This window comes from Lynx rufus, unplaced genomic scaffold, assembly GCF_022079265.1.
Source record: "Lynx rufus isolate CCGP_SWC_20201006 ecotype Redwood Valley unplaced genomic scaffold, mLynRuf1.p SCAF_17, whole genome shotgun sequence".
Taxonomy (NCBI): Eukaryota; Metazoa; Chordata; class Mammalia; order Carnivora; family Felidae; genus Lynx; species Lynx rufus.
This window is the reverse complement of record NW_025814831.1, coordinates 11,269,830-11,290,709: the sequence shown is the minus strand read 5'-3', so window position 1 is coordinate 11,290,709 and position 20,880 is coordinate 11,269,830. Positions and strand designations below refer to the sequence as shown.

Sequence of the window (20,880 nt, the reverse complement as noted above, 5' to 3'; positions counted from 1 at the left end):
CTCTTCCCAACTCCTTTTTCTAAATGCCATAGACATTTTTTAACGTAAAGATTGCTAAAAGCTAATATTTATACCAGCTCTCCTTTATTTCCGATTACTGTCTTTATCTGTTCTTTCGTTGTTGAGCATGTTTTTACTTTTTATAGACTGAATTTTCTCTTGCTCAATATATATAATTATATTTGTAGAATTACATAATCAAATTATATAATTGATGGTTAAAAAAATAAATGGAGACACACTCTAAAAAATCCCATCATGTGTCTCCTCTTTTCTGAATGTTTTGAAGAAGGAGGAATGTTGGTATTATAGCTGCTTTTTTATTTATTTATTAAAAAAAATTTTTTTAACATCTGTTCATTTTTGAGAGACAGAATACAAGTGGGGGAGAGAGGGAGACACAGAATCCAAAGCAGGCTTCAGGGTCCCAGCTGTCAGAGCCTGGAGCAGGGCTTGAACTCACAAACCATGTGATCATGACCCGAGCCAAAGTCGGCCGCTTAACCGACTGAGCCGCCCGGGCGCCCCTTCAGCTGCATTTTTAGCAGGAGGCTGGATATCAAATCCGTAACTGTATTTTGGTGGAATGTTCTAGTCTGCATTTTGTCACGAGTGCACAGTGCCGCGTGACTGGAACAGGTGATTGGTGTCTACGCCGGGCTTGTTTCTGTGAAGTGTTATCCACAATTCGGTGCCCGTTGCTGCATCTGGATGAAAATACTCCTTTTTCCTTAAAATAAGCTTATGAAGGGGCGCCTGGGTGGCTCAGTCGGTTAAGTGGCCGACTTCGGCCCAGGTCATGATCTCGCGGTCCGTGAGTTCGAGCCCCTCGTCGGGCTCTGTGCTGACAGCTCAGAGCCTGGAGCCTGCTTCGGATTCTGTGTCTCCCTCTGGCTCTGACCCTCCCCCATTCATGCTCTGTCTCTCTCTGTCTCAAAAATAAATAAACGCTAAAAAATAAAAAATAAAAAAAAAAAAAGCTTATGAAGTGATCTCAGAAGGTATTAATTATCTCAGTTTTGCTTCTCCAAAAAATTCCATGCGGTACGTTCTCCAGCTTTTCAGTGTCCTAGAGATGATACATCTGGTATTTCAGAGTACCAGTGTCTTGAAGGAGGTATCGGGATGCGTCGTATCGTATGTCCTTTAAAGCCAGATAGTTCATATGCTTGGGCCTGTGTTAATTTCCACTGTTGTCCTACCAAAAAAAAAAAAAAAAAAAAAAAAAAAAAAGGCAGGAAGAGCTGTATGAATGGAATTGAATGCTTTGTTAGATGTGCATGGGATTTGGTAATTAAAGATAGTTCCAAGAAATCTTTAATGTGGAATTTCTTTTTCGTTTAAACAGAATCCTCATATATTAGATTTATTTAAAGTAAATTACATTTCTTATTTACTTTGTAAACATTGAACGGATACAGTTTTTCATGTTTTCTCTTTTTCTCTTCACTCTCTCTTTCCCTCCCTTTCTGCCTCTTCCCCTCCCTCCCTTCTTTCTGTCTTGACAAAGAAAATCGAGAAAATCCAATCCTTAAATCATCCGCTTGATGAAGAAGGCAAAAGAAAGACAACTGGAGATAATGTGATTGATGGACAAAAGCTAAAGCAATGGCTGGGGCGTTTTTTTGTTTTTTTGGTTTTGTTTTTTTGTTTTTTTGTTTTTGGTTGATGAATGGAGAAGAGACCCATAATGGCAGCTGATGTTGATAAACTTTCCGTATTTGAAATTAGATTCCCTAGGTGATATAATATGTATTTCTTGAGTAATAATGTGGTTACAGAATTCCAATGTCATAGTGAAGTGCAACGAAAACCAACTTTAGATGTCCGCTTTAGGCACTGCTAGAGAGGAGACCAGTCTGCGTTCATCTGTGCAGGAAACCAGCTGTTTAATTGTTCTAGAGTTTTAGCATTCAAACATTCGATGAAAGTCCAAATCAACTGAAATTGCTTTAGCTGATCACTTGAAGGGGCCTTGGGAGTAAGAGAGGCACTGCATTTTCTCACAAATCTCCAGGCCCAATTGAAAAGTCACACTGGAAAGGGTATGAGCAGCTGGCCGCGATTTTATCGGTCCCACGGTTGTGGCGACGGTGTTGTTCCTGGACGTTCTGAGATTTCCATTTGGCATTGAAAATTCTACAAAGATTTCTGAAAACTTTAGGTACAACTACCTTAAAAATAATAGATTGATGATTTCATTTCCTAGAAGAATTTATTTTATAAATACTTTGTTTACACTTTAGATTGTACTTGTCCTTACTGAATTTAAAATGATGAACCTAGTTTGAATCAGCTGTTATTCTAAGCTATCATGCTTAAGCTACGTCAACAGCATTCATTTGTACTGATGCTAATATTCCCATCAAAATTTGCCTGTGGAACATACACAATTCTTAATTTTAAAATGTCAGTTCTTGAGATCTACTGTATGAAGCTATTGTCAGCTTCCCTATTTCAAAATGCAATCAGCATCTAACTCTATTGATATTAGAAAATATTTGTTTTTTAAAATACATTGATGTATGATAAAGATGATCTAATTTGTGAATGCATACGCGCGTGTGGTTACTTTTTATAATGTGAAATGATGAATAATGAATTGACTCAAAATAAAACATAGGTTAATGAGATACCTGTGTTTGTGAGAAAAGTTTTAAGTACTTACCTGCAGTTTTTTTTTATTCCACCATTAAGTAGAGTAAGACTGTTCATTTTGAAGGAATGGCTGAGAACCACCCCAACATCAAGTATAAATTACTCCGGGGGCAGCAACTCAATGTGAGACTTCTCCCAGACGTTTATTTTCCCTTTTCCTTTCATATGACCTCTTTGGAGCTAGTTTTAGTGATTCTTAATATCTTTCACTTAAGGACAGTCAGGTAAATGGAATTGTTGAACTCCTCAGTTTGTCAGGAATTAAAAATCGGGTAAAAACCAGGTTTGAGTGACGGGACAGTATCGACTCAGTGAATTCAGTATTCTTTGTGGATCTCATGTAACTGTTTCGACCGTGACCTCTGTTAGCATCTCTAACGTGAACCTGACTACGTGACTAGGAGAGCACGTGTGCGGTGTGTGACGTCCAATCACGTTCTTCCTGCACTTGGATTCATACTCGGCATTGACTCTGTTGCTTTAAATAAAATGGAGAATTTCACTTTATTTGTTCAATAATGACTCATAATAATAATAGCAGAGTTAGGGGATTTATTTTCCACCATGCATGCGGGAAAAGAGTAAAGTGTTTTGCCAGAGAAAACTCACTACTGCGTGTAAATGTCAGGAGTGTGCAGAAGTCAGCTGCGGTCTTGGTCCAACTTACTAAACGGTCAGTTAAGACGGTTAATCAACATTACTTTCAGAAGTACTCTTTTTTTCCCACAGAACATGATTACTAAAACCACTGACATATCTGCTAAACTTATACTTCCAAGGACAGATATGTAAAAAAAATAAATTAAAAAGAAATAAGCGGGTGAAAAAACAAATTGGTGACAGTTACGAATATTCACATATATCTCGATTTACACCAGAAGCAAAATTGATGCTCTTTGTAAAAGTTCTCAGGGTAACAATTCATCAAATAGATCTTTTAAACCAGTTGTATGACATCTGGAGCTGTAGTGATACAGAGATGGCTGGCCCCCTTGTCTTCTTAATTATAGAAACTTGCATTCTTTTTTTAAAAAAAATTTTTTTAATGTTTATTTATTCTTGAGACAGAGACAGAACGTGAACAGGGAAGGGGCAAAGAGAGAGGGAGACGCAGAATCTGAAATAGGTTCCAGGCTCTGAGCTGTCAGCACAGAGCCCGACACGGGGCTCGAACCCACGAACTGTGAGATCATGACCTGAGCCGAAGTCGGACGCTTAACCGACTGAGCCACCCAGGCGCCCCTAGAAACTTGCATTCTTTTTTTTTTTTTAATTTTTTTTTAACGTTTATTTATTTTTGGGACAGAGAGAGACAGAGCATGAACGGGGGAGGGGCAGAGAGAGAGGGAGACACAGAATCGGAAACAGGCTCCAGGCTCTGAGCCATCAGCCCAGAGCCCGACGCGGGGCTCGAACTCCCGGACCGCGAGATCGTGACCTGGCTGAAGTCGGACGCTTAACCGACTGCGCCACCCAGGCGCCCCTAGAAACTTGCATTCTTAAGGACAGGCTCTAAAATTTCACTAGTTAACATTACAAGTGAAATATCAGACCCATAGAACTCGGTTTAGCTGGCAGAAATGGAGATTGGGCTGAAAAGGAGTTTACTTATTAGAGAGGACACAGAGAGTTGTTCTTCTGTAACCTCATACACATTTGAAAATCATTTCCATTATTTGACTGCCTGAGTTCAGACATCTTACTGTGGAAGGATGGATCCGTTTGCCCTGCAGTCGTGGGCGTATGTGAAATACTCAAACTGAAGGAGAATAGGCTCTTCAGCTTGAGTAGGAGTTTTGCAGTCAAGATAAAGTGAATTGGATCAATTCAGTAATCTGTTCTCAGTTGTTACAGCGCGTGTGAATGTGGGTGAGTGTGTGTGTATATGTGTCTGTGCGGGAACAGTTTTTAAACCTGACAACTCAAATATAGTGAAGCCTTGTTACAATGTTCAGATTTCCGCCCTCCCCCCCCCCCCCCCGCGTTGAAACCGTGAAATTTTTTTGTAAGATCTATTGCATTTTTCATTGGTCTGCATTTTTTCACCAGACATAGATCCTTGGAAAAGCTGAAACCTCTAGTGTCTTAGGAATTTCTTAAGCATATGTGTGGCAGGATTATTCAAAAAAAAAAAAAAAGTTTTTATGGAGTAAGGAATAGGGCCATTTTTCTGCTTCTAAGGGTAATGTGTTAGATATAATTATTATGCTGTTACTGTTTTCAACACATGGGGAGAGGAGGGGGGAGTTTGAGCTGCATATTGTAGGAGTCCTTCAATAATAATGAAGCTTTCAGTAACTGGGTTTGGCCCTATTTATTTCAGAGGCTATTATGTTCTCACGGACTTTATTTTCTAGGTATCCTCTCTAAAAGGGAGTCATTTTAACTCCCTTTTATATCTCTTTCCACTATTTTTCTACAAACACACTTGAATGACAGAATACTAGCGAGTCAGTTAAGAATATCAGTTGGAGTTAGTCCTCTATTTTTGCCTCATTCTGGGTCCTAGAATTGCCTGGCCATTTACCAAGTGTCACCCAGTGCTTTTGGAAAGAATGTAGGAATGATGTAACCTGCAGATTTTAGAATGACGAAAAGTCCGTCTTTAGACTGCTGCTTGATAGTATTACGTTAAGTACAATTCACGTTACTCTGATTTATATTCATAGTCAAGAGGACTAAACAATAAATTAATTTTAGGTATATTTCAACACTGGGTAGCAAACAGATGGAAATCCAATTAGGCATTTAGTCGACACATTGAATATTCCAGATTCGCTAGGTCTATCCATGGTTCTCTGAATTTGCTCCTAAAATATCTTGTCTCTGCAACAGAAAATGACTAAGAAAATGGGGGGTGGGGGAGGGGCAGTATTTGCTATTTTCCTTTTAACTTTGTGACAAAGCCCATGCTTATGTTCTGTTTAAGCAAAATGGGTCCCGACGGGGAATGAATGCGTGCTGCCTGTTTAGTTGAATACTCAGATCGATGATTTAGGTAGAAAGCAGAAAGAATGAAATGAGCCAGGGGGTTAGGGGTCAACATAGACAGGGCTCTGGCTGCCGTGCCCCACCACGTGGGTGACTTTGGGCAAGGGCTTTCCTTTCTTGGAGATGAGATTTTTTTTTTAATGTTTATTATCTATTTTGCGAGAGAGAGCGTGAGCACGTGAGCAGGGGTGGGAGGCAGGGAGAGGGAGAGAGAGAATTCCATGCAGGTTCTAGAGAATTCCATGCAGGTTCTATGCTGTCAGTGCAGAGCTCCACCCGGGGCTCAAATCCACAAGCTGTGAGATCATGACCTGAGCCCAAACCAAGAGTCGGATGCTTAACCGACTGAGCCACCCAGGCGCCCCTTGGAGATGAGATTTTTGCCACGAAGGCAAAAGTGCCTGGGGCTTGTGAATGTCATCATGGCCCATGCCCGTGTCTCTGTTCCGCATTTCTTCCCTACGTGAGATGAAGATATTGAACTCGATCTGTGTCTCACTGAATGCCTCTGTCAAATGATCTGATGCACCATGGAGTAGCCAGGGCCGCGCTGAGGCCAGTGCTGTGGTCAGGACGGACTGCAGCTGTTTTGTTCTCATTTTAGTCACCAAGAAATGATTCTATGACAGATTAAAACGCGGCTCGAGAGGGAAGTAAAGGGAGCGAAGCACATGACTCATGGAAAATGTGTCTTCCTCCCAAAGGCTTCGTCTTGAAATAGTGTTCCGATGTACCATTTTTCAAAGTCCTGATACGTGAGTCACAATGAAAGGTAAAGATATTCTACCAAACCCGTCTTGAGTCCATAACAAAGGCTCTGAGAAACAGGCTTAAAATACCAGACGGACTGTCCAGACATCTCCTTAAAATCAGTGAATTTAGTGGCGCCTGGGTGGCGCAGTCGGCTAAGCGCCGACTTCAGCCAGGTCACGATCTCGCGGTCCGTGAGTTCGAGCCCCGCGTCGGGCTCTGGGCTGATGGCTCGGAGCCTGGAGCCTGTTTCCGATTCTGTGTCTCCCTCTCTCTCTGCCCCTCCCCCGTTCATGCTCTGTCTCTCTCTGTCCCAAAAAAATAAATAAACGTTGAAAAAAAAATTTTAAATCAGTGAATTTAATAGTCGGATTTATCTGAGGATGGCTCAGACCAGCAGAGGACGAGGGGGACACTCTCTTCTGCCGCCAGGTGCCAATAACCCATGTGGGTTCAGCTACCTCGGGTCCGGCGTCTCCTGGAGCACCGTGTACTCACACGTGTCTGAAATCGTAGGAGAGCTGGGTTCACCACCCTGCCCCGAAATAGAAGCATTCCAGAGGTTTCTTCATAGATCATGAAATGACGTGGCTGGTCTATTCGGATGATGGGGAGGCATGGAGTCAGCAGTCATTTCTAACAGGGTTCCCGTCACTGCCTCAGCTCCTTTTTCATCAACTTCAATCCCAGCTCTTTGTAAAACCTGGAAAAGCAAATGATGTGGGAGACCATTTGTGGGGCAGTGGAGGGGAAGGAGCTGGTTGAGCCCCTTGACATTTTTTGCTACGGTCCCACCCACGGGGTTTAATGGTACAGGGCTCATCTGTGCCGAGAGGAACGGTCTGAGGCGGTACCAGGGATTGGCCTAGAAGCCCGAAACAATACCAGGAGACCCCAGGGACCCCAAAGTGAGGTACATTGTGGGTGTGCACCCAGGGGACTCTGCCCAGCCAGTTCATACACACATGCATCAAATACACAAATGGTTGGAGAGCTTGTACTTTGTGCTGCTGACTCTTGAGTGGCTGATGCCTCCCCTCAAGAAGGTTTTCAAGCTGCCTGGGACCGCGGGATACTTTGACCTTCCTTTTGGCAGGCAAAGCGGGGGCAGGGGCGTGGTTACTCTTCTGTAGAAGCTTCCCGGCACCTGGTGCAGTGCCGAGGCGGTCCCTGGGGTCCCTCCGGTTGCCCGTACTCCCTCTGCCTGCCATGTTTGGGAGGCCCTTTTGTCCAGAAACCTCCTGTGATGGAAATGATGTACCTACGTAACTTCTATAATGGAAGATAGTGAAGACATCTGTGGTTAACCTAGAGATTCTCTAATTTCTTGGAGTGAAAATTTACTTTCCAGAGTAAACAGGAGGAGAATATTTAATGGCTTGCGATTTAAACTGTAAAACAGCACACGTCTTCATTTTTAAATGTGTTTACAGCAGAAGTTCTTTGAGGTGCTAGTCTGCAGGGTGGCCGTGTTTATTTGTCTTATTTTCCCTGAGACGGTAATGCCTGATTGCAGGCCATGGTTAGCCTACTGGGTCCTGCTTAAGTGGTTACCTTTTTCTTTAAAAAAAAAAAAGTTTATTTTTGAGAGAGATGGGGGTGGGGGTGGGGGAGAGAAAGCACAAGTGGGGTGGGGGGAGGAGGCAGAGAGAGAAGGAAAGAGAGAATCCCCAGCAGCTCCCGCACTGTCAGCACAGAGCCTGACTCGGGTCTCGATCTCTGGCCGTCACAGGTCTCGATCTCACAAACTGTGAGACCATGACCTGAGCGGAAATCAAGAGTCGGACGCTTAACCTACTGAGCTGCCTAGGTGCCCTTTAAAATCTCCCGCAGAATTGGAAACTGCGGTTGTATGGGAGACTACGAATCAGACTCCAGACCTGAGAAGGACCGTAGTGGGATGTAGCTGCCGTTTGGAGATGGCAGAACGTTTTCCTGGTTGCGATAACAAGCGGGGGTTACTGCTGGCATTAGTGACACTGGCCAGGAATGCTAACCGGTTACCCGCAATGCACGAAACCCCTCTGAACAACAGCCCCCCCTCCAAACCAGGAGGGCTTCCGTGTGGAAGAGGACTAACCCTGCTCGTAGTAGCTTCAGAGTCAGAACTGAGGCCAAAGAGCATGAGTTACTTAGGGAGGAGTTATGGGGGGGGGGGTATAACAAAAACAATGTTAGCCATTTGTGGATTGAGCTGCTTTTCAAAGAATTAGTGAGTTCTCTGTCATTGGAAGCATCGAAAGAATGAAAACCAGACAGCTATTTTGTAGGGATATTCTAGAGGGCACTTCCCCAAGGGGTGGGAAATTGGGCCAGGTGACCTCTGGGGGATTCTTTCATCTTGAAAGTGGTGTCACTCCGTGCAATTTTAATGAGTCTGTGACCCAATTTCCATTTCAGGGGGAAATCTTGAGCGTTGGGAGTGTGAAGAGGGAGAAATCCACATAAGAGAAATTAAATTAGTTGAATGTTTTAATAAAGTAGCTCAAAATGACCAAAATATCCAACTTGAATGCTGTTTCGAGTTTTGTGTAATTTTAAATCTAATTTTCTCCTGCAGCGTGGCATTTAATCGATGTTAAACAGTGTGCAAAAATATTTGTTGGTTTTGATCACCTTTCATACTTAGGGACTGGGCCCTAATGAAGCATCTTGACGTACCTTGGATACTTTCCAGTTTCTGGAAGCAACGGAGAGGTCACATAGGTCAGCCTGGAGTTGGAAGATTCTTCCAATTACCATCTGCTCAAGCAGTTCATACATCTCCTACTTTTTATTTATTTTTTAATGTTTATTTTTGAGAGAGAAAGAGAGACAGAGCACGAGCGGAGGAGGGGCAGAGAGAGAGGGAGACACAGAATCTGAAGCAGGCTCCAGGCTCTGAGCTGTCAGCACATAGCCTGAGGCGGGTCTCCAACTCACCAACCATGAGATCATGACTTGAGTAGAGTAGAAGTCGGACGCTCAACCGACTGAGCCACCCAGGCGCCCAAGATACATTCATTCATTCAGAGACAGAGCACAAGCGGGGGATGGGCAGAGACAGGAGACACAGTATCTGAAACAGGCTCCAGGCTCTGAGCTGTCAGCACAGAGCCCGTCGCGGGGCTCGAACCCACGAACCACGAGATGGTGACCTGAGTCGAAGTCGGTCGCCCAACCGACTGAGCCACCCAGTCGCCCCATCTACTTCTGATCTAGCTGGAACTTTGGGAAGAAAACTTCCATGTTTCTGTGGTACGAGTACATAGCATGGCAAAATGTAGACGAAAGCCAGAGACTCTGAACACTAAAAAGGTCACGATTTCTCTCTTCCTTCCTCCAAGATTGTTTCCATCCCCGAGTGTCTCTCGGTTGACTGTACACGTGGCTCATTCCATTCTGTTGTAACTGTCCAGCCCAGAGAAGAGATGGGACTTAGCAAACGCGGATCACTTCAGCCTCAGCCAGCCCGCTCCTGCTTTATTTCCCCGCCGGTGACGCCCACTGGCTTCAGCAGAGAATGACACGCTTTGCGTCCACTTCCGTGTTGCAGAGACAGCCCAGACCAACCGAGTAGCTGCTCCCAGCCATCCTGCAGACTCCAGGATGATGGCTGTGTGTGATGTCTGGATTCTGCAGGCCCCAGATTCCAGAAGAGTCTTAGGAGTCGGGATGGACCGTAGGAGGGCCGTGAAGGAAACTTCAACCCCTGCTACCCACCTTTAGCCAGAGAATCTCCGATTCTCCCTCCTTTATGTATCGGCGTTTTCCTTTCAGAATGTTTTGTTTGGTGAAAATGAGTTCCGTGGCTCAGAAAGGAAATGCGTGAACATACGAACTGATACCAAATTAGTCTTAGGGTCCCAGGCTCTTAATCTGTGAAATATAGCCCAAGACACCCACACCCCTCTCACTGGGCTGTTCAGAGGATTGGATGAAATTATGTTACGTCCTCCGAACCGCGTCTGATGCTTAGTAGGGGCTCAGTAGGTATTCATCTCCTTGTGTTCTCTTCATCCCCTTCGTTCTCTCACGGAGGTGGGCTGGGCTGTCAGACAGGAATGTAGCTGAGGACGTGACCTGCCTCGAAGATTGAGTTCTACCTCGGTGTGTTCAAATGTTCATTGGCTTATTACGCGTGAGGGCCTGTGCTGAGCGCTAAGGAGGGAAGACAGGAATGAAGGAAGGCGAGACCTTGCTAGGCCGAGGCCTGACCAGACACAGAAGGCACCGCTCTGGAATCCCCCCTGCCTTGTGCCCCAGTGGGCAGATCAGCTTATTCCGCAAACATGGCGGGGGGGGGGGGGCTTCCCTGTGCTCCCGACTCTCCTCTGGGCGCCCAGCCCCTCCCTGGGGCACCCCGTCCAGGATCCCCGTTCTCATTGAGTTTATGTGCTGGTGACTCCCAAAAGTGCCTCTCCAGCCTGGACCTGGCCCTCAGCTCCGGCCCCAGCTGCCCCTGGGCATCTACAGATCTTTCTTCAAAACATTGTTTTTGTAATGCTTATGTATTTTTGAGAGATGAGAGCCAGCCGGGGAGGGGCAGAGAGAGAGAGGGAGACACAGAATCCAAAGCAGGCTCCGGGCTCCGAGCTGTCAGCACAGAGCCTGACGTGGGACTCGAACCCACGAACCGTGAGATCATGACCTGAGTCGAAGTCGGGCGCTCAACCGACGGAGCCCCCCGGGCGCCCCGATGCAGAGAAGTTCGGATCCACACGTTTCGCACTGAACCTATGAACGTGTGCCCAGACCTGTCCCTCCCACGGTCTCTCCATTTCGGGAAACGGCAAATCCAGCCTTCCCGTTGCTAAGGCCCAAAACTTGGCCATCATCTCCGCCTCCCTCTCGCTGTCCCCCGCCCGCATCCGCTGCATGGCACACCCTGTCACCTCTAGCTTCCTGCCGGTCCAGGATCTAACTGCTCCTCGTGCCCCTGCTCCACCCATGTGCCCAAGTGTCACAGTGACCTCCTGACCGCTCTTGCTTCCTCCCTCACCGCCACCCACCCCCGCCCCGAGTCTTTTCTCAGCGCAGCGGCTTGCGTGACCCTTGCACACAAGTCACACCGCGTTGCTCCTCTGCTTCGACCCCTCCGGTGGCTTCCCATCTTCCTCAGGAAGGCCAGAGACTGTTCCGGGGCCTGTGACGTAGCTCCTGGACGACTGGGCCCCTGGTTCATCCCTGACCTCTCCCGCCGCTGTAGCCCCCCTGGCTGCCCTGCGGGTCCTCGAACCCACCAAGCACCCTCCTCCCCCAGAACTTTCACCTCTGCCTGTGACCCTTCTCTCCCCGAAGAGATCCAGGGTCACGCTTCATCTTCCGGGGTTTGCTTACGGCTCCCGCCTTCGTGAGCTCTGCCCTGATGGCCCCTGCCCTCCCTCTGCTTCCCTGCGCTATTACGATGTACATATTGCTTGCCTCCCTTCACTAGACTGTGCACCCCGAGGGCTGGCCCGTGCACGCATCACAGCGCCCGGCACGTAGGACGACCTTCAGTAAGTGCCGGGGGTCGGAGCGGACAACAGGATGAACGAGCCCTTGGCCTCCGGGAGCCCGCCACCTCCGGGGGACACGGGCCCTGGACCATGGGATTGTGAGCACTTGTAAGGACGGGAAGGCTGAGCGCCTGTAGGGCGAGGGCAGAGCGGTCCCTGGTTTTCGTGTTTCCGGACCACGTGTCCACGGGGGCGGCGGGCAGGCGACCTTCAAGGGCGAGGTGGTTACCCGTTTTCCCCCTAAGGCCCACCAGGATGGTGGCATTTCCTCCCTAGGGCAGATAAGAAAATTCTTACCAAAGGTAGAGGCAAATTCGCCTGCCCTGTACGTCGTGGACTTGACTGCCTGTACTCGTCCACCTTGGTGAAGAGAGCGTCAAAAGCGGAGGCCGTTTCCTTGGGCAGGTGAGAAAAGAGCTCCCTGCAGAAGCTGCCCACCTCCAGAACAGCCGGCCCGCTCAAGTAGTAGAGGGCCTGGCTTCTCTCCCCCTTCCGGCGCCAGCTACGGGAGTCCTGGCCTTCCCCGGCTGGCTTGGACCAAGTTCAGGCAGGCGAAATCAGTCCCCCGAAGACCAGCTTTTCCCGGGCCTCTTTGTCCGGCCGGCAAAACACGCGACCACCCACAGGCCCGACGACAATCACACACGGAGGCAAGGGAGGGTCTCCCACCGGTCCCTCACGGTTCCGGACCTGAACAAGATCCACTCTCACACCAGCTGCTGCCCTAACAACCCACTTCCTTCTACACCTGCTGCCTGCGGCCCACTCCAGCCCTCCAGAGGGCTGGGGGCCTCTCCCCGCCTCTGCCCTCATGGGGGTCTCCCTGACCGCCGCTTGGTCTGGTGCACGGCCCCGCGTCAGCAGAGACCACAGGGGCATCGGGGTGACCTCCCCCGTCCGCCCGCTGCTTAGGATGTTCTGAGGGCGGGGTCCCTTGCTGACAAAGAGCCGCGGAATCGGAGGAGGCCACCGGTACGCTCTCCACACGCGTCGTCCTACTGAACAGAACAGAATGTATGCAGGGGCACCTTCCTCCTCCAGGCGCCAGGGTGCCTCAAGTATACCAAGGGAAGCATCAGCCTAAATAGAACCTGAGAGGTGGGGCGCCTGGGTGGCCCGGTGGGTTAAGTGTCTCTGTCTCAGGTCGCGATCTCACAGTTCACGAGTCCGAGCCCCGTGTCGGGCTCTGGGCTGGCAGCTGGAGCCTGCCTTGGATTCCGAGTCTCCCTCTCTCTCTGCCCTACCCCGCTCACACTCTGTCTCTCTCTCAAAAGACATTAAAAAAAAAAGACAATCTGAGAGGTAAGAAATCAACCACTCATCTGTCACTTCTCAGCCCAGAATGTGCCTGGAGTAGCACCCCCGCCCCCAGCCCTGGAAGGGGCGGGCTGGCTCCCTGGGCAGCAGGGTCCCCGGGAAGAAAGCCAGGGACTCGAGGGGGGTTTGCACAGTGAGTGTCGTGGGCATGAAATCTCAAGCCTTGAGAGTCTCTTCTGGCCACCGTCCCGCAAAGGAAGGCCCCTGGGTCTGTAACATGCCTCTGACCCGCCCCTGCCCTTTTCAGTCTAGCGGGGAGGGCTCAGCACTGCCCGACACCCACCCCCTCACCGTGGAGCCCACCCAGAGCCACCGAGAACATCTCTCCCCCATACCTCACCGGCTGGACCTTTGAAGGCCTTTGATCCGCTGGCTCTTACCAGTGAGTGGCCCCATGGTGCCTAAGAAGGCCCTTCATTCAGAGAAGAGACGCAAAAAGTTAACGTTTGCAGCAGATGTTTGCTGTTCCAAAGCACGTCCCCCAGTGGAGTGTTGCTGATTAACATCCTGCTCGGAGGTGGTGGTGTTTCTGGAAGTGCGAAGACACAGAGACAGGCTTCCCACGTTCCCCAGCTCCTTCTCCAACCCAGGGTGTGACCAGAATCCCCCCACGTGAGCATCTTCTTCTCCACCTAAGGTGGCCCTCTGGTAGGTTCCAGCTCCTTGTGGGATGGAGCTCCTCCAGGGGCTGAGCACCTCCCGTGAAGGAAGGCGATGGTGGGTCCCACGGAGGCCATCTGGATCCCCCTCCCAGGGCTGGGCACCACGTGGGGGGCGGGGGCAGAGATGATTAAGACCTGCCCCACCGGTCCCCCCCGTAAGGTTTTCTGCAGTGTGAGTCAGACTCGGTCAAGTTCCAAATCACAAAATCTAAGCCTTCCTCTGATTTACGCGGTGGTTGTCTTCACGGAAAATCCAGTGGGAATGAAAGCCGTGGGGGAAACTGGCATTTTTATACGAAACCAAACATCCCGCAACTGTGAGCATCGTTCACCCGTGGGGACTGGCAGTGAGTGGGACATCTGTCATGTGGGACCTGGGTCACTTCATTGCGAGGGACGGTCCTGCGTGGTCCAGTAGGTCTGGCGTCTCTGACCCTCGTGCACTAAATGCCAATAGCACTTCCTCAAATCTTTGTGAAAACCCAAGCGCCCTGACAAGATTCCACAGCATTCCCTTGCTGTGTATCTGCTCTGTGGAGAAGTACTGCCTGATGAGGTCAAAGTGAGGGGGGCAGATGGGCTTCTGGGCTTAGCGCAGGAGCCAGCCTTGACCTTCCCATCTGCCTTGAATTGCAGCAGCAGAGGAAGGGGCTGAGTCCTGCAGACTGGCGGTCAGGGGGGGTGGGGAGTTCAGCTTCGCCAAATGTCTGAGAGAAACCAGCGGACTTGGAGCAGGGTGTCCACGGAGGGCTTCGGACGCAGGGTGGAAGTCATTGTGTTGCACTTGACCACCCGTGAGGCTCTTACAACGCCTGCCAGGATTTCGGGATGGATCTTTCTTTAGAAGGGAAGGCAGCGGGGTGTACTGGAAAGAGCGTGAGGGCCCCCCTACTATATTCACTGGGGAATGCAACTCAGCCGCTCCAGGCTTGCTTCCCCCCCCCCCCGCCGCCGCCCAGTAAAATGGCCCGAATGGCCCTCTGGCCTGTGACTATCTCAGCAGCACCCAGAACCAGCAAGGAGGTGGAAACAGGGAGCTCCGGCCCCCAGGAAGTGCGGCTCAGAAGCTCTGTGTCGCCGCCAAGGACAGGAGTCCTGCGCTGCCCCCAGCGGGCCAAACTCAGTGCCTACCACTGTAGCTTGGCTTCCTTCCCAGCTGTGGACCGCCGAGCTCCCCAACCTCATTCGGCCTCAGTTTTCCGATCTATAAAACGGGCTCCCCGCGGTAAGGATTACACAGGGGGTGCCGATGAAGAGCTCGATGCCTGGTAGGAAATTCTGATACACGCTAGTCCTTGCATGACGACGTTAGAGCCAGAATAAATGTCAAGAGGTCATGCAGCCCCGGGATTTGGACTTTCCAGAGGAGGAAATGCAGCGCCCCCCCTCCCCCCCAAGGCCTTTTCTGCCAGCACTGGAGCCAGAGCTGACCTGGTCCCCTGGTGATGAGTAAATTCAGAGGAGACAGTAGCACCTTTCCTGAGCTCCCTCAGGCAAGAAGTCACCCCGCAGGGCCAGATCAAGGGGGCTTGTAAAGCAAACTCATCCTGGCACCCAAGGGGCCAAATGTCTGAAAAACAAGGCAGACCGGTTATTGGCATAACCAGGCTTCAGGAACGCAGTGAGAGGCTGCAGTGAGTGGTTGTGCGTGGATCAGATCGCGAGCAGGGCTCGGGGAGGGGGGTAGCACGATGTAGGAAAGGCGTCCCCAGTCCTTGCGACGCGCACGCGCACGGGGCAAGGGTCCCGCCCGCTTATCCACCTCCTCCTTTCCCTCCTTCTTTCCCGCCTTCTGGTGTCCTGCTTCTGCTCCAGATCGTCTGCCCTGCCTCACCCGGCTGCGCGACGCCTCACAAGATTGCGGAGGGACCCGCTCTGTCCCCAGCCCTGCAAAGCTGATGGCTCAGGCAAGGCCCGCAGTATTGCCCCAAGAAGCCCGGCGCTGCAAGCCGGTGGTCAGCGAGGTGGGAGCCACTTCTGGATAACTAGGAGTTTGGTTAGCACCCGCAGTCACCCCAGCCCGGGAGACTAAGTAACAAGGCTCTCCTTGAGATGGGCCTTTTCTTTGGCGATATCAAAAGAACCTTTGAGTAGGAGAGAAATAACGTTTTCTTATAGGGCACCAAGAAACAGATACTCAGAAAGGTCCGTAACCTCGTTCAAGGGCACAGAGCTCGGGATTTGAACCTCGACCTCCGGCTCCAAAGGCAGTGCTGTGTCTCCCAAGGCAAGGTCTTGCTGGAAGCAAGACCACCTGCTGTGGCAACACACGTCAACTAAGAAAATGGTCCTTCTGCCCGGGAAGGACTCAAGTTACTTACTCCTTGACTGTGTGCGGGCGGTAGGATTTGAACTGGACCCCCAGTGGAGGCGGGATCTAGGGTACAGGCAAGTAGAGGAAGAAAGATCCTTTTCCTCCTGGAGTGCAGTGATCTGGGGGCAGGGAGCACCAGGGAGCCACTGAAGGTTCTAGAGCAGGGGAGAAGTAAGATCAGAGGTGGGCTTCAGTGATCTGATTCTGGAAGCCCTATTATTTATTTTCTGAGTTGGAAATAATGGATTTTAGGTTGTGAATGGAAATAAAAAGTTTTTTGATGAGGGACCAGAACAAGGTTGGAGAGGGGAGAAGGGCAGATGGCTGGGTGGGGTGGAATATGTCCTTGCTGGTCAAGGTCACGGACAGACACCGCCCACGTTTCACCAGCCCCACCCCCACCTGCTCCTGGGCAGCTCCAGTCCCAGGTCTCTCCCCAGGGATGTGTCACGTGAGTCTGTCAACCATCCGCTGTGCTGTGATGTCTGCCCTGTGGCCCCTCTCTCGTTCACCACCCCGTCTGCCTTCGGTGAGGTCTCCCGTTGTTTGGGGTCTCTGGTGTTAGATGCCCCGGCACCCCACAGCTGCTGTGCCACCATGGAAACGGGTGCAGGTGCCCAAGTGCCATCTGTAGGTGCTCCCAGAGCTCCCAGTCCCCGGGTGCCATGCAGAGCCGGGTGTCTGGAGTCTGTATGGGGATGCTGCTACCCTGAGGTCCAGCTGAGGCGGGGGGACAACCCTCCCCACTCGGTGCCGTCTGTCGTTTGAGCCTCAACCTCCTTCTCCGCCCGGTGCTTGGAACAGCTACCACCGTCCCTGCCCGTGAGCCTCTGTCCTGTGCCAGGAAGGCAGGCAGACGCTCGTAGCCCACGCACTTTCACCCTCCTTCTGCCCACGCCTCTTTCCCCAGATCGGCACACGCCTGTCAGCTCTAGGTGACCCCGTCCCGGCGTCCTGGCTAAACCCCAGCGGTGGGTCCAGCTTGGAAATGGAGTTTTGCTTTCGTTACGAAGCACACAAACTTGGGAGTCAGGCTGGAGTCGAACACAGGATCTTAACAGCTGTGCGAACAGGCGCACATTTTAGAATGGAGAGAATCCTAGGACTGGCTTCACGGTCAGGTTGTTCTAAGAGTAAATGGGATGTCTGTGGCAAGTCCTTGGCCCAGGGCCTGGCATGGCCATGGGAACTGCCGTCGGCATGATTTGTGGCCCGGCCCCGGGCAGAGGGATGGACTGATAGCCTGTCCAGGAGTCCAAGGGCTACGTGCAAAGGTGGGGGTGGGAGTTGGGAAGGAATGGTTGCCTAGTTACCGAATGATCTTGAGGGAGCTCGCTTCAGTAGAAATGCAGGCTCAGGACCTCACAGACATTCTCCCCAGGGCGGCTGGAAGTTCCCCATCCAGCCACGTGGCTTCTGGTCCAGTCTTCGGCACCCAGGACGCGGGGACACAGGGCTGGGCTCTGGGCTGGGGGAGTCGGGAGCTAGACTGCCTAAAAGTAGGATACTTCTAGGTGCTCACCGTGAATCTGGCCCCTCTCCACCCCCCACCCCTGCACACGCACACATACCACGTATGTGGGCACGCACCTGTTCTTGACTGTGACCTGTCTGGTTGTATTTTTCGGTTATGTTGCTGGCCGTTACTTATTTATTTCAGTTTTTAACTTAAACAATTATTGTAAGTAATTTCAAACTTACTGCAAGAATAGCTACACGGCCCTTCTGTAACCCCTCACCCAGAGTCACTGAGTTTTAGACATTTTCCACGGACGTTTTACGGTTCTCTTCTCTCTCTATGTCTGTATCTGCATGTGACCCACCCCCACTGTCTTATACTGAACCATTTGAAATGGTTAGGTATCCCGGAGAGTGAGAATATTGTCTAATGTAAATGGCAGCAAAATGATAAACTCCAAAACATTTAATATTGTTACAGTACCTGAAGCTGCCATCATACTCCAGTTTCATCAGGTGCCCCCCCCAACGTCCTTTGTGACATTTTTATTTTCAGTGCGGGAGCCCATCAAGGGCTGTCTGCTATATGCGCTGTGTAGTCTCGGTCTCCTTGAATCTGGGACAGTGTTCCTCAGCTCTCCCCGTGCCTTTCATTATGTTGACATTTTGAAAGGCTCAGTTCGGCTATTTTCCCGGTTCCCAATTTGGGTTGGTCTCACGGAGCCCCTCGATCGGCCTCTGATGATACAATTTTGGGGGCAGGAATATAAAAAAAAATGTTGGGTCCTTCTCAGAATATCACATCCAGAGGCACCTGCTGTCTGTGTGTCCCTAATTGGCCGTGTTTATTTTTTTATTTTTATTAAAAATTTTTTTTAATGTTTATTTTTGACAGAGAGAGAGAGAGAGACAGAGCATGAGTGGGGGAGGGGCAGAGAGGGAGACACAGAATCCGAAGCAGGCTCCAGGCTCTGAGTTGTCAGCACAGAGCCCGACGCGGGGCTCGAACCCACGAACCGCGAGATCATGACCTGAGCCAAAGTCGGACGCCTAAGCGACTGAGCCACCCAGGCGCCCTGGCCATGTTTATTTTTGTAACTTGGTTGAGGTGATGTCCACTTCTCCCAATATCTACCTACCGTGTCTCCTTCTGCAATAAGTGATTTGTGAGGAGATACTTTGAAACACATTTAAATATCCTGCTTTTCGCCAAACTCCTCCTGCCCCCAGATGTGTATCCACTGAACGTTCTTGCCCGAATCGGTTATTTTAGGAGGGTAGTCTAAATCCACTATTCCTTTCATATTTATTAACATTCTGAGGATAGATTCATGGGCTCAGTTTTATTCCATGCATTTTCATACATTACTGGTCTTATTATATATGGAGATGTATTCATGTGTGTATTTAGTTAGATGTTCGAATTGTCCCAGGTATACGTAGATGTTAGAAACGTACTGGAAACCATGAGTTTATACGTCCAATTCACACCCTAGCCCACAGGATTCTTTCTGCTTCCCCCATTCCATATGTGCACCTTTCTTCTTGCTTAACCCTACAAAACATATACGTAATGTTATATTTGCTATACCCCACTCCACTTTGAAAAACAAGCGTGGAAGGAAGGCTTCAAGATGTGTTCCTTTTATTCTTCAAACCGGGGGTATATTGTCCAAGTACTGTGTTTGGAAGTTCCTTGGGCGAATCCTTTTTTTCTCACCTTCAGTGTGATTATGTTCTCTGTTTGCGATATGTCTGAATTCATTTGTTTTTCTTTTCATTGGCTTTTAGGGCTTTCCTCGTGTTGCTCACTTAATTTTATTTTTGAATATATAGAACATTAACATTATTCCAGTAGTCTAAATCATGTAAGAAGGTCCCCGGAGAGAAGGGTCATCCTCTCGGACTCCTTCCTCTCTGTGCCCCGCCCCCATCCCTTGCAGACACGGGGACGTGTTTCCTTATTTCTTTTTCTTCCTCACCAACTCAGTTCCTAGAAGTCCTCATTATTCTTAGTTTTTACAACTTCATAGTTTATTGTTTATCGCTTACTCTATTGTTTATTCAACCAACTGCCTATGTTTGGGCATTTGAGTAGTTTCCAATATCTTGCAATTACAAATGATGCTCCCATCGATAACCTTGTGCAGATTATTTTTCAAAATTGTGAGACGTTTGCCTTATGGTTAAATCCCTAGAATTTCTGGATCAAAAGCAAATCTGTATATTTGTCACATGTCCTGGGTTGAATAGTGGTTCCCAAAAAGCTACGTCCAAGTCCTAACTCCGGGTACCTGTGAGGGTGACCTTATTTAGAAAAAGGGTCTTTGCAGCTGTAATTAAGGCAAACATCTTCAGATCAGATCATCCCGGATTTAGGCCCTAACTCCAATGACAGCCGTCCTTACAAGAAAAAGGCCTTCCGGGCGCCTGGAGTCTATTTCCCGCCTTCCCAAGCTACGTCATTGGGCTGCCCACGTATTTATGTACCAGTGCCACAGACTTAATTAGAGAATCCGTGTGGTTTGCTGTAATCTCTGCTCGAGCTGGTCCCCTATCCTCCCCATCCCCTGCTCCCCCATATGTTTTCCTTTTTAGTGTTTTCCTGGCTATCGCATTTTATCTTTCTCTATGGGCTTCAAGGTCATCTTGTCTATCTCCAGGAGAAAGAAGATTTGCTGGTATTTTTTTGGAATACCATTGAATTGTTGCATTAACTTAGGGAAGACGGATAGCTGGGTGATCTTCAGGCATCTTATTTCCATTTGTTCACGTCTAATTTTGCATCTTTAAGGAGCAGTGTCATCATTTTCTCAGTGTAGATTCTTCACATTTCTTGTTTCTTTTTAAAAAAATTTTTGTGTTTGTTTTTATTTTTGAGAGAGAGACAGAGACAGACAGAGGGCGAGCGGGGGAGGCACAGAGAGGGAGGGAGACGCGGAATCCAAAGCAGGCTGAGCTGTCAGCACAGAGCCCGACGCGGGCCTTGAACTCACGGACTCTGAGATCATGACCTGAGCCGAAGTTGGACGCTTAACTGAGCCACCCAGGCGCCCCTTGTTTATTTCTAAGTGTTGTATTTTTTTGGTTGCTACTGGATTTCCTCCTCTGTTATTTGTTTAACTGGTTATTTGTGTGTATGAGGGTGCTTGTTTTTGCGTGTTGATCCTATATCCTGACAGCTTGCTGAATTCTTTTGTTACGTGAGTTTCTTTTATCCCTGATTTACTAGGGTAATGCAGGTACATTA

The 20,880-nt window shown here is 49.3% G+C and overlaps 2 protein-coding genes across 2 annotated transcripts in view; one reads left to right on the top strand and one right to left on the bottom strand.

Annotated features, from left to right (window-relative positions):
* PPP4R4 (protein phosphatase 4 regulatory subunit 4) overlaps positions 1-1,732 on the top strand; it is a 103,364-nt gene extending 101,632 nt beyond the window's left edge. Inside the window, exon 25 of the mRNA XM_047079866.1 lies at positions 1,511-1,732. Coding sequence (XP_046935822.1) covers positions 1,511-1,535 — 25 coding nt within the window. The 3' untranslated portion in view covers positions 1,536-1,732. The remainder of the gene's footprint in view (positions 1-1,510) is intronic.
* Positions 1,733-6,852: 5,120 nt separating this feature from the next.
* On the bottom strand, positions 6,853-13,592 carry LOC124512237 (protein Z-dependent protease inhibitor-like). Its single transcript, XM_047079733.1, is given in 8 exon segments — positions 6,853-7,011; positions 7,013-7,102; positions 9,061-9,162; positions 9,451-9,457; positions 9,590-9,631; positions 11,958-12,151; positions 12,240-12,406; positions 13,577-13,592. Coding segments are annotated over 8 exon segments (777 nt in total).
* Between the last annotated feature and the right edge of the window lie 7,288 nt (positions 13,593-20,880).